Source organism: Camelus dromedarius, chromosome 6 (genome assembly GCF_036321535.1).
Source record: "Camelus dromedarius isolate mCamDro1 chromosome 6, mCamDro1.pat, whole genome shotgun sequence".
Taxonomy (NCBI): Eukaryota; Metazoa; Chordata; class Mammalia; order Artiodactyla; family Camelidae; genus Camelus; species Camelus dromedarius.
Window position 1 is genome coordinate 44878476 of NC_087441.1, and position 13918 is coordinate 44892393.

Below are 13918 nucleotides of genomic sequence, written 5' to 3' on the forward strand. Positions count from 1 at the left end.
ACTGAGGGAAAAGATGAAAGCCTTAACAGTAGATTGTTTTTGTTAACCACACTGTCACATAAATTATAGAATTCTAGATTCACTATGTCAAAAGGCAGAAAACTATTTTTTAATTAGTTGAGCTGCTCTAAAATATAAGCAAAGTTAGATGAGCTCCTGTAAGTTAAAAATTTAAGGAAAACTCACAAATGAAATTAATTTATTTAAAATTGTTACTCAACCAGAGAAACCATGTCCTGCAGGACTTTCTCTTTTGTTGATTTAAATAGTATTTCTTCTTTTTCATAATTATTTCTGTTCTTAAGTGTTATTATAGATGTAACAATAATTATACTTCTTTCAGTTTAAGACATCTAGGTAGAGGTTACTGCTTTTTCATTTCCTGACAAGATGCACCAGGATTGATATTTTGGTTGGTTGGGTTTGGGATGTACAAATACACTGGTCTTATTTTGTATCACTGACGGTCAGCAGGGTTGGCTGCTATGTGCTGAACTTTCTGTTCTAGACTTTGTGCCAAGCACTTTATGCAAAACTCTGGTTTTAGTGAAACAGGTTTTATTGTTTTTAGTCAGAGTTGTATTATAAACTGTTGTCCACGATGTAATGCAAACAGAAAAGTTGGTATGTACATATGGCCATGAGAACAAAACACCAAAACAAGCCTGTCTCTGTTCAACTGGCCTATTTTTCCCTCCCATTCTGGTAGCCTCAGTTCATGTTCTTTACTGCTGGAGGACTGAGATGGTGTAATTTTCTTTTCTAGGAACTTGGAATTAGAATTCCTCGACCACTAGGACACGGACCAAGTAGATTCATCCCAGAAAAGGAGGTATGTTGTTTGTGAAAGTACGTAGTAAACTGTATGCTTTTAAAGAAAAGCTTTCATGACCCACCTTTTGGCATCTGAACAACTGTTGATCAACAGTATGCTTACACAGAGTTGATCACAGTTAATCATGATGTTTTGGCAGTGAATCTGTGGGATTAGAAAGCTGTTATAGTCATGCTGATTTCTAGTATTTCATGATGCTTTTTTAACACCCATATTTAATCAAGGAAAGGCAGGTCCTGTTTTTGACCAGTGATATGCCACCTGCTTAAATTTAGATGTTTAGTCGTGCCCATAAGCTGAGTTACCTGCTCTTGGCCAACTCCACAGGCTGGTATCAATGCTAGATTGGATGTTTAATTCTAAATATGTAAAAGCTCCTATGCTTTTTTTTTTCCACAAGGACTGTTTGCTGTTAATGTTGGTTCTCCTTAAATTCAGACAGAGTAGGCGTTGTTAAAAGGAAAGGCTTTAGTGTCTGTTTGCAAGCTCTGCAAATTTGATAATCTAAATCTGCTTCTTTATCTGGATTCTGGCCAAGTCTGCAAGCAACCGATCTAGATGGCCTTTAATGTTTGGCATTTGTTGTTTCTCCCCTACTACATGATATGTGACTTTATTCCTCTATTTTGCTACTAGTTAAGTTCGTAGAATTATAACCTCTCTTTCTTAAACCAGATTTAATCTCTTCTTGATGACACTTAAAATGCAGTGCATGCCTATTTCTTTTTTAACACCGATTTAGTTTATGTAACCATGGTTGTTCTCTCTTTTATACAGATTCTCCAAGTAGGGAGTGAAGACGCACAGATGCATACTTTATTTGCAGATTCTTTTGCTGCTTTGGGTCGTCTGGATAACATTACATTAGTGATGGTTTTTCACCCACAATATTTAGAAAGTTTCTTAAAAACTCAACACTATCTACTGCAAATGGATGGGCCATTACCCCTACATTATCGGCACTACATTGGAATAATGGTTTGTAAACATTCAATGAAAAATTCTTTCTGCCTGCTTTATTAATCTTTTTAAGAGATGGTTAATACTTCAAACACAGGAATAAATATTTCTAACTTCTAATTGCATTCCTGTTAGGTAGTATCTGTTTTTCCTCTTTCTAAATAAGTATGCTCTCAAGTGTAACAGAAAAAGAAACGTGTTTACACTCTGCTGAAAACCATTTTCTGTTAAATAAGAGAATAAAGTAGAACACAAGATCTATTTCACTATTACAAATAGTTCAGATTGACTAAGTGCTGGTACTCATATTCAATTTATAAATAATATTCCATTCTTTTATGGTTGGCACCTTATTTGAAATTTCTTCTTAATCTGAGGTTCTGACAGTTAGTGTATAAATAAAATTTTCTACAGTTCAAATACTTTGTTGTCTTTGGTGGTGGGAGGTAATTAGGTTTATTTGTTTACTTATTTTTAGAGATACTGGGGATTGAACCCAGGACCTCATTCATGCTAAACATGTGTTCTACCACTTGAGCTATACCCTCCCCCCAAGTACAAATACTTTTATCAGATATTTTGTTATATTTCTGAGGTGCTTTCTATGGTATATGTGAATTTTTAAATGTTTATATGAAAACTTCATTTTTGTACTGTATGAAGAATTTGAAAATGTACTATCCAAAAACTTAATTAGCTGTGTTGCACATTTTAAAGAAAAAAGGTTTGTGGTTGTTCAAAATTTTAATATTTATAATTAGAATAATCTTTTTGTTTTCTCTTAAGGCTGCAGCAAGACATCAGTGCTCCTACTTAGTGAATCTCCATGTAAATGATTTCCTTCACGTTGGTGGGGACCCCAAGTGGCTTAATGGTTTAGAGAATGCTCCTCAAAAACTACAGAATTTAGGAGAACTTAACAAAGTGTTAGCCCACAGACCTTGGCTTATTACCAAAGAACACATTGAGGTAAGTAGACAATTAATGTATCTAGGGTGTCATTTAAAATTTTTTTAAATAGACTATTTTTTAGAGCAGTTTTAAGTTTACAGAAAAATGGCCCAGAAAGTACAGAGTTCCCATATTCTACCTTCCTCAATCCTCTACTCTCGCCGCACACATGTTCTCTTATTATTAATGTCTAGCATTAGTATAGTACATTTGCTGTAACTGATGAATCACTAAAGTCTGTAATTTACATTAGGGTTCACTCGCTGTGTTGTACAGTTCTGCAGATTTTGACAAATGCATAATGTCATGTTATCCACCATTACAGTATCATACAAAATAGTTTAACTTCTCTAAAAACTCCCTATGTCACTCCGTTTGTTTCTCGCCTTCCCCCAAAACTACTACTCTTTTTACTGTCTCTATAGTTTTGCCTTTTCCAAATGTCATATAGTTGGAATCATACAGTATATAGCTTTTCAGACTAGCTTATCTTATTTTTCAGTATGCATTTAAGGTTTCTCCATGACTTTTCATGGCTTGATAGCTCATTTCTTTTTATTGCTGAATTAATATGCCAGTGTACAGATGTACTAGTTTGTTTATCCATTCACCTAGTGAAGGATATCTTGGTTACTTCCAGTTTGGGCAATTATGAATAAAGCGTCTACAAACATTCACATGCAGGGTTTTTGATGGACATAAGTTTTCAACTCATTTGAGTAAATAACTAGAAGTATGGTTACTGGATCATATGGTAAGCTTGTGTTCAGCATTGTAAGAAACTGTGAAACTGTCTTCCAAAGTGGCTGTACCACTATGATCTCCCACATCCTTGGCAGCATTTGGTATTACCAGTGTTTTGGATTTTAGCCATACTGATAGATGTGAAGTGGTATCTTATTGTGTATCTTTATAAAATACCATCTTAAACTAGTTTCTTCTGATTCTATTTATTACTAAAGATAATCAAATGAAAATAGATTGACATTCTCTAAAGGTGTCTACCATGCAGTAGAAATTCTTAAAAATACAACATATTTTTGGTCTTGTCTTCCTTATAGAACATTTTAGATCCTATTATGTATTTGGAATATCTTACTATCAAGGAGATACAAGATTTCAATATGATTAATGCAACGTCTGTTACATTGTATAGTAATGCAAATTATACAAGATTATAAAGAAGCAGTAGGGACACAAATTTGTAAGACTTTGAAGAACTGTAGACTTTACCTTGAGTATAATTTTAAAAATAAGTATAATTTGATGACTTAGGAATATTCAGAGCCAAGTTGTTCAAACTACTATCTTAAAAATTCCTTGAGGAGTCCTGATAATACAGAAAAACACAGGCATATTTTACACAGTAGCTTCCACTTGAAACACAAATTTATTACATTTGGTTTGAGACTTTGAACTAACAGCATCGTTAATGTAGCATAATCCATCATCTGAAATATGGCAACTGCTTTTAAACAAAATGTATTCTATTACATTTTTAAATCAGGATTTTCAGAAAGTAATAAAAATGAATGTGTCATTGTCAGATTATGTTAAGCTCTACTTATGAATACATATTCATAAAAATTAAATTAGCAAATTCTGGGTTCTACATGTCTCAAATTGTAATTTCATAAGTTTTATACAGTAACTAATCCTGTTTTCAGTAGATTAAATACCAGGGTGAACTACATTCTTTCACCAACACCATACCCCAGTATAAAAATATGTTCTCATTTTTTTCCCCCAAGGGACTTTTAAAAGCTGAAGAGCACAGCTGGTCCCTTGCAGAACTGGTACATGCAGTAGTTCTACTCACACACTATCATTCTCTTGCCTCGTTCACATTTGGCTGTGGAATCAGTCCAGAAATTCATTGTGATGGTGGCCACACGTTCAGACCTCCTTCTGTTAGTAACTACTGCTTCTGTGACATTACAAATGGCAATCACAGTGTGGATGAGATGCAGGTCAACTCAGCAGGAAATGTTTCGGTAAGTTATCTATTATTTGTTATATGATCATTATAAGACTAATCATAGTAATTGCTGTTATATTATTTCTTCATTTGGCTTCTTAGAAAATCCACCAGGTCCAGAGAGATACTAGTCCCCAAAACCTGTACATCCAGCAGGTATTTATTGACTGCCTCCAAATGCCCAGCACTAGTCTGATGCTAAGGGATATACAAAATTATAAGACCCTCTGGGAGGTTACATTCCAATGATTTTAGGATCAGAAGCCACCGGAGCTAGTATTGAATGGCTACTGCGTGAAATGAGAGGAGGCTGAGAACAGTGGAACTTGGTAGTAGAAACTTCCTGATACTGATCACAGCTTTTTCTTCCCTTTTGCGCAAAAGAAACAGGCTGACCTCTTAATTGTTTATGTTTCAGAAGATTTAATCAGCCTTGACCTGGAAATTTCTCCCTTTAAAATACTTTTCCATGTTTACCATCTCACAAATGTATATAAAAGTGAATATAAATTTACTTAAATACTTTCACCTCTATTCCTTTCCTCTGGCTTTTATATTTTTTCAGTTTTGTTACTCCTTTGAAATAGATCAGAATGAGTTGAATTTTCAATAAGCAAATTTTAATTCCTATATATGATTAATCAAAATTCCCTCTGCATTCTTTCACTGTAGTGAAAGAGCAGGGGTTTATGTTTCCAAAGAGAAATTACAGAAACAACATCAGAGCCTCCTGAATACTTTGCACAGATGTTCTCAGTTGTATTATTCCTTTGAAACAGATTTAGACAGGTTGAATTTATATACTTGACTTTAACTTAACATATTTGACTGCTGGCAAGTTATCTAACCTCTCTGAGCCTCCATTCTTTCATTTCTAAATTAAGGTCAAACACAAGGTTATTGTGAAGTTTAAATGAAATGTCTCTAAAGCAGTAAAAGGCCTAGTACAGTGCTTGGCATTTATCAGGTTTTGTTGCATGGTAAAATAAATTAATAATAATAATAATAATAATAATTAATAATAATTAATAATAATAATAAAAATAATAAAAAAGATGAGATAGCATTTACACGTGGTGAGATCAGCACAGGAAGGAGACTCATTCTCCCAAGGCTGATCACTGCACTGTGCTGACAACCCTCTGTTGAGCTATCAGGTTTCATGTTATAGTCCTGCGTATGGCCACTGATTATTTATCAAAGCTTAGAGGTTATGAAATAGTTTAAGGGAGAATATATCAGTTGCTAGGATGCTTAGGGTTGGATTGTTGTCCTTCCCCACCTTTTAGTACAGGGCTAAAGAAAAAGTACTGCTTCTAATTATCCTTCCACTAAATGAGAGAATAGAGAAATGATAGAATTTTTTAAAATTTCTCTAGTAGATAAGCTCCCTATTCCTAGCTGTTGAGCATTTTTTAGCAATGAATATTTTTAAATTAAGGTATGTCCTTTTTTTAGACATAATGCTATTATTGCTCACTTAATAGTCTACAGTATAGTGTAAATGTAACTTTTACCTGCACTGGGAAACCAAAACATTCATGTGACTCGCTTTGTTGTGATATTCACTTTATTGCAGTGGTCTGCAACTGAAACCACAATATATCTGAGGTATGCCTGTATATTGACAATCTGCCCAGTGTAAACAGTTGATGCAAAATCACTTATACTTTGTGTATCTTATTTAACTAATTGAACAAGTAAAAGTTCAACTTTTAAATATTCAGTTCTGTTCTAAATTAACAAGTAATGTTAATTTTTAAAACTTAGCACTAACAGTTGACGTTATCACTAATTTTAAAAGGTAAAACACTAGAATGTGCTCTTAAAATAATTTTTCTTATATTTTAAATTTTGCATATCTGTGTATGTAATAGGCCAAAATAATTGTTTTTGATTCATTCATGTGCATTAAAATTATAAGATCTATAAAAGATAATTCAAGAATGTCATCCCATGTCTGACATGTGTAATGTTAATTACACTTTCTTCAGGTAAGTGATTCCTTCTTTGAGGTCGAAGCCCTCATGGAAAAGATGAGACAGTTACAGGAGTGTCGGGATGAAGAGGAGGCAAGTCAAGAAGAGATGGCTTCACGTTTTGAAATAGAAAAAAGAGAGAGCATGTTTGTCTTCTCTTCAGGTAAAAGCAACCATTACAGAGTCAATAAAAATTTTATTGCTTACAAAAAAGAGCCCAACTTTTTTACTTAAGAGAATTTAAAAGTTTTAAAATATCAATCCAAATATGTCTTTCCTTTTAGAGAAGCTATTGCACAAATATTCCTGCTTATAAGTCAGACAGCCTAGAAAAAGAAGTTACAGTGAAAATAGCACTAGACTAAGAGAAAGGACATGTGATTTGCGTTCTAGTACTAAAATCACTGCTAGTAAGCTCTGTAAATATAAGTCATTTAACCCTGAGTGCTCCCTTTTTTCTCTACTTTAAAATGAGGAAGTTGCATTTGGCCTGATATTGAGTCCAGCTATAAAATTCTATGATTTGTGAAAAGGAGCTATTTATTAAACAACTAACAACCACCTAAGTCCTTTATGTTTGGCCTTTATCTATATGTAGGCTATAGGATTTAATATGTAAACCAGATAATTTAAAGGAAAAAAAGTTAATAAAGTATCTCAAAATGTATTTTGATGATAATACAGTGGGGGAAAGAGTATGTGTGTTAAAAGCACCAAATTTCTTAATAGCAAAGGAAAAATCAAGTTTGTATAAATGGAGGTTGGATGTTAGCTTGAGGAGAAGTTTTTGATTCTATTTACTTGAAAATATAATCTCATCAACTCCTAAACATGAAGATAATCCAAAAAGGCTTAGAGCAGTGCAGGAAACATTGTAAAAATGGTGACATACAGAGCCTTTCCTTCATTCATCATTGTAGAATTGTTTCTAGGACCTTTGAGCTGTTAAAGAGATCATTTTATGTATTGTATGACATTAATATTCAACCAGAAATAGTCCAAGTGCTGAAGTGTAGAGCACAGCTGATTTGTTATCACCATAAAGATTATTCAAAAGGGTTTTCATACTTGGAGTACTTACTTTTAAGTAGAACCTAATATGTATAAGCCGGAGTAAGGACACAGAGGGAGAAGGGGGTCCATAAAAGAGAAGAATGAAAAGCATAGGAAATTCAACCATGAGTACTTTTTTATAACAGAGGATCCTTTTGTTATATTCCATTTACTAGTAAGTAAGCTATTTCTCTTTATAGTTTTAAGACTTTATTTTAGTGATATTGGTTACTCAATGTCAGAGAAAGGGTTATCCTGTTTTTACTTGTTATAGGTAAAATGAATTTTAACTGGCATCCTACTTTTGAAAAGCTTTCAGTGGCTTTTTTTTAAAAAATTATTTCAGATGACGAAGAAGCTACACCAGCAAGAGACGTGTCTCGTCATTTTGAGGACACTAGTTATGGCTATAAGGATTTCTCTAGGCATGGGATGCACGTCCCAACATTTCGAGTCCAGGTAAAAAGGCAACTTGTTTGTGTACTTGATTGGTTAGAAATATCTGTCTGATTTAAAATAAGGAAGAGCCGCCTGCATTTGAGAACTAGAAAGTGTTGCAGAAAGAAGTAACTTTTAACTATATGTACAGGCAATTCTGTTAGGTGTATTTATTGTTAAAGTTCATAAATCAGTTGCTCAGAATTCAAAACACATTCATCCATAGAACAGAATTTACAGTAGTTTTAGGTTCCCAGATGGTATGCAAAAGCTCAAAAGTTCTTAATATAGCTAAACAATACATAATAATTATATTTGAACCTAACATTTATAACATTGTTTTTTTTCTCCCCCTTTCTTACTGAGCCCCAGTGTTAAAGTGAGGCAATTTCTGCGCTGATATGCACCAGGCCTGAGTGACAAGAGAAATGTCCTCACACCTCAAGCATTATGTGTGTGTGGGTGGAGGAAAAAAGGATGAGAAAATCAAAGAAAGATATGCTTAAATTAGGACTTTTAGGGACAGCAAATTTTTAATTTTCATTTTAATTTGGGTAATTTATCACAGATACCATAGAAAATAAATCACGAAGATTACAGTATCCTAATTCCCTTTAAAATTTGAACTGAATGTTATTTGAAGCAATAGAATTTTTGAGGGTTTCAAATTTAAACCTTGACGAGGATTCACATAAATAATTGTTATTCCAAAATTACTTAACACCTGTCTCTTCAGTTAATAAAGTTTGTGATGTAGGGAGTAGAATTATTATTGGTAGACCCAGTTTCACTAGCTCGTAGATCATTAACTTTAAAATATACAGTAAAACTTCCCCAGTACAATTCTGTATATATTGAGTCCATGGAAACTTAGGGACCAAGTGGTCCTCCAGGATACCAGGCTCCTTCTCTGTTTGTGCTTTGGCAGGAAACTGTGCTAAGTGATTTGCAACTATATCTCAGGAGCAATGGTAGCTGCATTAGTTCTAAAATAAAAGTTGAGAATCATAAATTGACAAATATTTATCTATTCTGTACTATAGTTTTATGACTGCTTCCAAATCATAGTAGAAACACACTAAAGTTTATATGTATTTCTTACACAATCTGTTATATATATATTTAATTTAGAAAGGTAAATATATAATTCACATGAATTGATATTCCCTACTTTCCCAATTATTGTGAGGGGGCGAGTATTAAGTAATAATTATTTTACCAGAATTATGAAAATATTTGAGAGCTATGAGATTTTTTTCTTCTTTGTTTAAGGAACTAAAATTAGCCATAAGGCAGAGTTCTAGAATATTTTACTTGATAGTGAAATTGTGTCAGGAAATAGAATTCAGTTGAAGAGGTCATGTGGGCTGGACATTTTACGGAGAGAGATTAAGATTTGAGAGATTTGAGGATTTGAGTGGCTTTAAAACACGGGCATTGTAAGCAAAGGAGACTGTCGGCAATCTTGAGTTTAGGTTGAGGGACAGAGTGAGGGAAAGGATCATAAAGAAACTGGCTGGGCTGCTGAGAGCTTCAAGCAAAGGATTTTTCTAATTAGTGGGAAGTTAGTTTAAAATTGATTAGATTTATAGGCTTTTGGCCACAGTGATGATAGCATAATATCAAAGAGATGTTTTAGGGAAATAAATATGGGAGACATAGAAGTTGGACACTTACTAAGTTTTGCTTGACACGGAAAGAAAGGAAGCAGGGAGATTTCATGCAGGAAAACTAATTAGGAAACAGTAGGGCTGAGAGTCAGAGGGGGTAGGAAGAAAAGGAGTAAGTGATGGATATGTTGAATTAAAAATCTACAAAATTTGAGAACCATCTGGATGCCTGTAGCAATGGAAAAGGAGAGAGGTCTCCTGAGATGGGTCACTTCTGGAGGCTGACTGGGAAGACAGTGAAAGAGAAAAAGCTGAAGATGGGTGGTCTTTTTGTAAAGAAAAGGGATTCCATTGGTTTTTAAACTTGCTCAGTTATGAAACATACTTTTTCATGTTGCAGTATAGAAATTGAAAACATGGAGTGCCCCTGAAGCTGAGAGCTAGGGATGTACTAGAAAAGCAGTGGATTTCAACTGTCAGTAATCTCACTGCACTGCAGAGCAATAGATGTAGAACTGTACTTGGCCCCATTTTAATCATATTTGTTCTATTCTCTGTATTTAGGACTATTGTTGGGAAGACCATGGTTATTCTTTGGTAAATCGTCTTTATCCAGATGTGGGACAGTTGATTGATGAAAAATTTCACATTGCTTACAATCTTACTTATAATACAATGGCAATGCACAAAGATGTTGATACCTCAATGCTCAGACGGGCTATTTGGAACTATATTCACTGCATGTTTGGAATAAGGTTAGTCTGTTTTCTCATATTATAAAGAGATGTTTTCCTTCAGGCTAAATTATTCAGGTGCTTTGAACACATACACACAGAAACACATACTAGTATACTCAAAACCATCCGCTCCCCAATATCTTATTTCTTACGCTTCAAAAAATTGATTTATTGTAGCGTGGTATTTCCTCTCTCCTAGCTAGGGAGTTAAGGACGTTGACAAAAGTTAAATAACAGATGCCTCCAGGGAAGGGGAGGGCAAGCAAGCTGGTCCAAGAGCATAGACAAGCAGAGGCAGAGTTTGTCTCCAGACGTGCATAGTATCATCTTCTATCTCCTGACACACTCATATTTCTACCCCTTGGAACTTACCAGTCTTACAGTGCTCTTCTGAAGAGCATCTTCTCCCATGCTACTTCATCAAAATGCACAACTTTCATACCCTGTTAGGTACCAAGACATTATTATGCTATATAAGAATTGCAGCCATGATGTACCACGTTCTAGCACACACACCCAAACTCTATGCTATTATAGTGTTTTCTGATTATTTTGTTTTCTTTTTGTTCGTTTTTCTTTTTTTTTAGTTGGGGGGGGCGGTGAATGGGTGTACTTATTTTTTTTTGATGGAGGCACTGGGGATTGAACTCAGGACCTTGTGCATGGTTTTTTTTGGCAGGGGGAAGGTAATTAGGTTTACTTATTTTTTTAATGGAGGCACTGGGGGGATTGAACCCAGGACCTTGTGCATGCTAAGCGCATGCTCTACCACTGAGCTACGTCCTCCTCCCTTGTTTTCTGATTATTTTAGACGTAAAGTCAGACTTTCTCTTGCTATTCATTTTATCAGTGGCCAGACTACTAACTTTAGCCTCCTGAGTGGGTATAGGACCAGCTTTGCAAGAGCTTTCTCCCTTTTTCACTAAAAACTAAATAGGAAACTTCAGTCCCTTGGTGTCCTAGAAATTATCACCCAGTGGGGCAGAGCAGACACTGGTGCCTACGACCATCTTGGCTTGAAGCAGAACAGCCTCTCCTAAGTGTGGACAGTGTGAGGCCATCAATAAACTGACCATTCTTCTCTCTGAGATAACCCATCCCCGTTTTTTTCTCATCTGACCCTAGAAACTCCTGGAAACATGAGAAGTAGATTATACATCATGCAATAGTACCAATAATAATATTGTCTGATTAATTAATTAATTAATTAATTTCTTAATTTCAGCAATACTTAAACAGTGTTTCCAGAATTTGTTCCTCACTGTAGCTGCTTATTCATGATTGTAAATGTATAGTTACCTGGGCACTAGCAGTTTTTTGTTCATCTCCCTAATTTCTGATTCTTATCCCTTTATGCTCATTCATCCACCCCCAATTAAACATTATAAAGCTGTTATTTTGGGGGACAGCTGCCTACACAAAGAGGGAAAAAGAACCCAGCATTTACTATTGATGTACTTTTGTAAGAAGAAGATAGACTGTACGTGGAAAATATTATTCTCACTTTGTCTTTTAACAGATATGACGACTATGACTATGGTGAAATTAACCAGCTACTGGATCGTAGCTTTAAAGTTTATATCAAAACTGTTGTTTGCACTCCTGAAAAGGTTACCAAAAGAATGTATGATAGCTTCTGGAGGCAGTTCAAGCACTCTGAGAAGGTACGCACTGACTGTAGCTTGTTTACTCTGTAACTTAGCAGTGATCCTTACGCTCCTTCACCTAATCTAATGGCTTTCAAACCCTTTCCTTCACCTCTGTCAACCCAGAGAAGAATATTCTAGGACAGCTGTCTCAGGTACTCCTTGGAGGGGAACATTATGGTGCTAAAGTAAAAGAATAAAGGCAGGGAGAACAGGTGTGCTGGCCTGTCTTCAAAATGCTGGAGTGGCTGTCACTGCTTAGGAGAAAGAAGACAGACTTTAAACCATCTTTATAGAAATTATTTCATGATGATTTGGAGCAGGGGAGGTTGGTATTCTAACAAACGTTTAGGAAGAGATGTGATCAAATATATACGTAAGCTGAAAACATCTATCCAAAAAAAAAAAAAATCAGGTAACTTTTGTTTTGAGAAATTGATGTTCTGTTCAACAAACCCAAGATTTCTAAGTTAGTGGCACACAAAAAAATATACTTATTTTTGGTGTTTATTAGATGCCTTAGAAACTGATTTTGAATGCTTATAATCTTAAATAATGTTGTGTTTTATATTCAGGTTCATGTTAATCTGCTTCTTATAGAAGCTAGGATGCAAGCAGAACTCCTTTATGCTCTGAGAGCCATTACCCGCTATATGACCTGATGCCTTTCCTCCATTAAAGATGATGGAATGATCAGCAGAGGTAGTCTACAAGGGGAAGGTACTACCCAGGACCAATGGTAGATATAAGAATTCAGAAATCCATTGTGCCATGATTCCTTTAGTTTCTGCTATTTTACTGTGGAAATACCACTGCTGGCACGAGCAGTGAGTGCTTGGCAGCTTCAAGTTTAGAGCTGTGAAGAAGGGCTGCTATTCACAGTATTTTGCTTTTTGACAGTACAAGATGCTGTATAACTATTTTAATACAGCAAATAGTAACTCTCCAAATCCTGTTGCTTTTATGTTAAATAAGATAACAAGAATTGGAGCATGCAAAGAATGGGACTTGGATAATGATGATGTAAGCTTTTATACATAAAGAATTTTAGATATTGGTGCTGCTATTATTCCTGCTGGTGGAATGAATAGAGTGGCTGTTCCAGTTAAGCTATTAGTAATAAAAGTGAACACTGCTACTATCTGAGCCTACATACATAATTTGTGTGGTTTCAAATTAAACTTGCATATGTGTTAATTTTTTTGCATCTAAAATTACTCACAGCCAGCAAAGACCATTTTGATGGTAACAGTTCATTTCTTTCATTATAGTTGTTTTTTTAAAATTCAGTTATTGGATGACATTAAATTACAGTGGCATTATTAAAGATTTTTTTTAAAGCAATCTTAAATGAAAATGTGTAAATTATAAGAAAAGGCAGCTATCTTTTGATATGCTGTTTCCCAAGATTCTCTGACACTGGAGGGCGGCTGTCTAGTGCAGTATTTTTGTTTCCAGCACCAAAGTTATGGGAAATGTTGCTGTAGACTGGTGCATTCTGTGCCTGCCCACCTCACGGTCCCCACTTCAAAGGTTGTGCAGCTCCTTCAATAATAAAGCTGGAAAATATTTTTAGTCAAGTTATCAAATTGATTTACAAAGATGCTAACTTTGAAATGCAAACAGGCTTGAAAAAAATGTATTAAGTACTTTGTATTCTGGAAGCGTGAATTGCTTTTGAAGTCTGTCAGTATTATTGGTATTTTTCAATAAAGAATGATTTTTCTCCAA

At 34.8% G+C, this 13918-nt stretch overlaps 1 protein-coding gene across 4 annotated transcripts in view; it reads left to right on the forward strand.

The window, feature by feature from the left end:
- The window catches only part of SESN1 (sestrin 1), an 89661-nt gene extending 75743 nt beyond the window's left edge, over positions 1–13918 (forward strand). For 3 of the 4 annotated variants that reach the window (XM_031456131.2, XM_031456132.2, XM_064486801.1), the window contains exons 2-10: positions 767–832; positions 1613–1813; positions 2582–2764; positions 4498–4740; positions 6719–6866; positions 8103–8215; positions 10369–10559; positions 12061–12205; positions 12763–13918. In XM_031456131.2, coding sequence (XP_031311991.1) covers positions 767–832; positions 1613–1813; positions 2582–2764; positions 4498–4740; positions 6719–6866; positions 8103–8215; positions 10369–10559; positions 12061–12205; positions 12763–12849 — 1377 coding nt within the window. In that variant the 3' untranslated portion in view covers positions 12850–13918. Of the gene's footprint in view, positions 1–766; positions 833–1612; positions 1814–2581; positions 2765–4497; positions 4741–4826; positions 4881–6718; positions 6867–8102; positions 8216–10368; positions 10560–12060; positions 12206–12762 lie in introns of all 4 variants that reach the window. The other variant, XM_064486800.1, reaches the window with a different exon arrangement.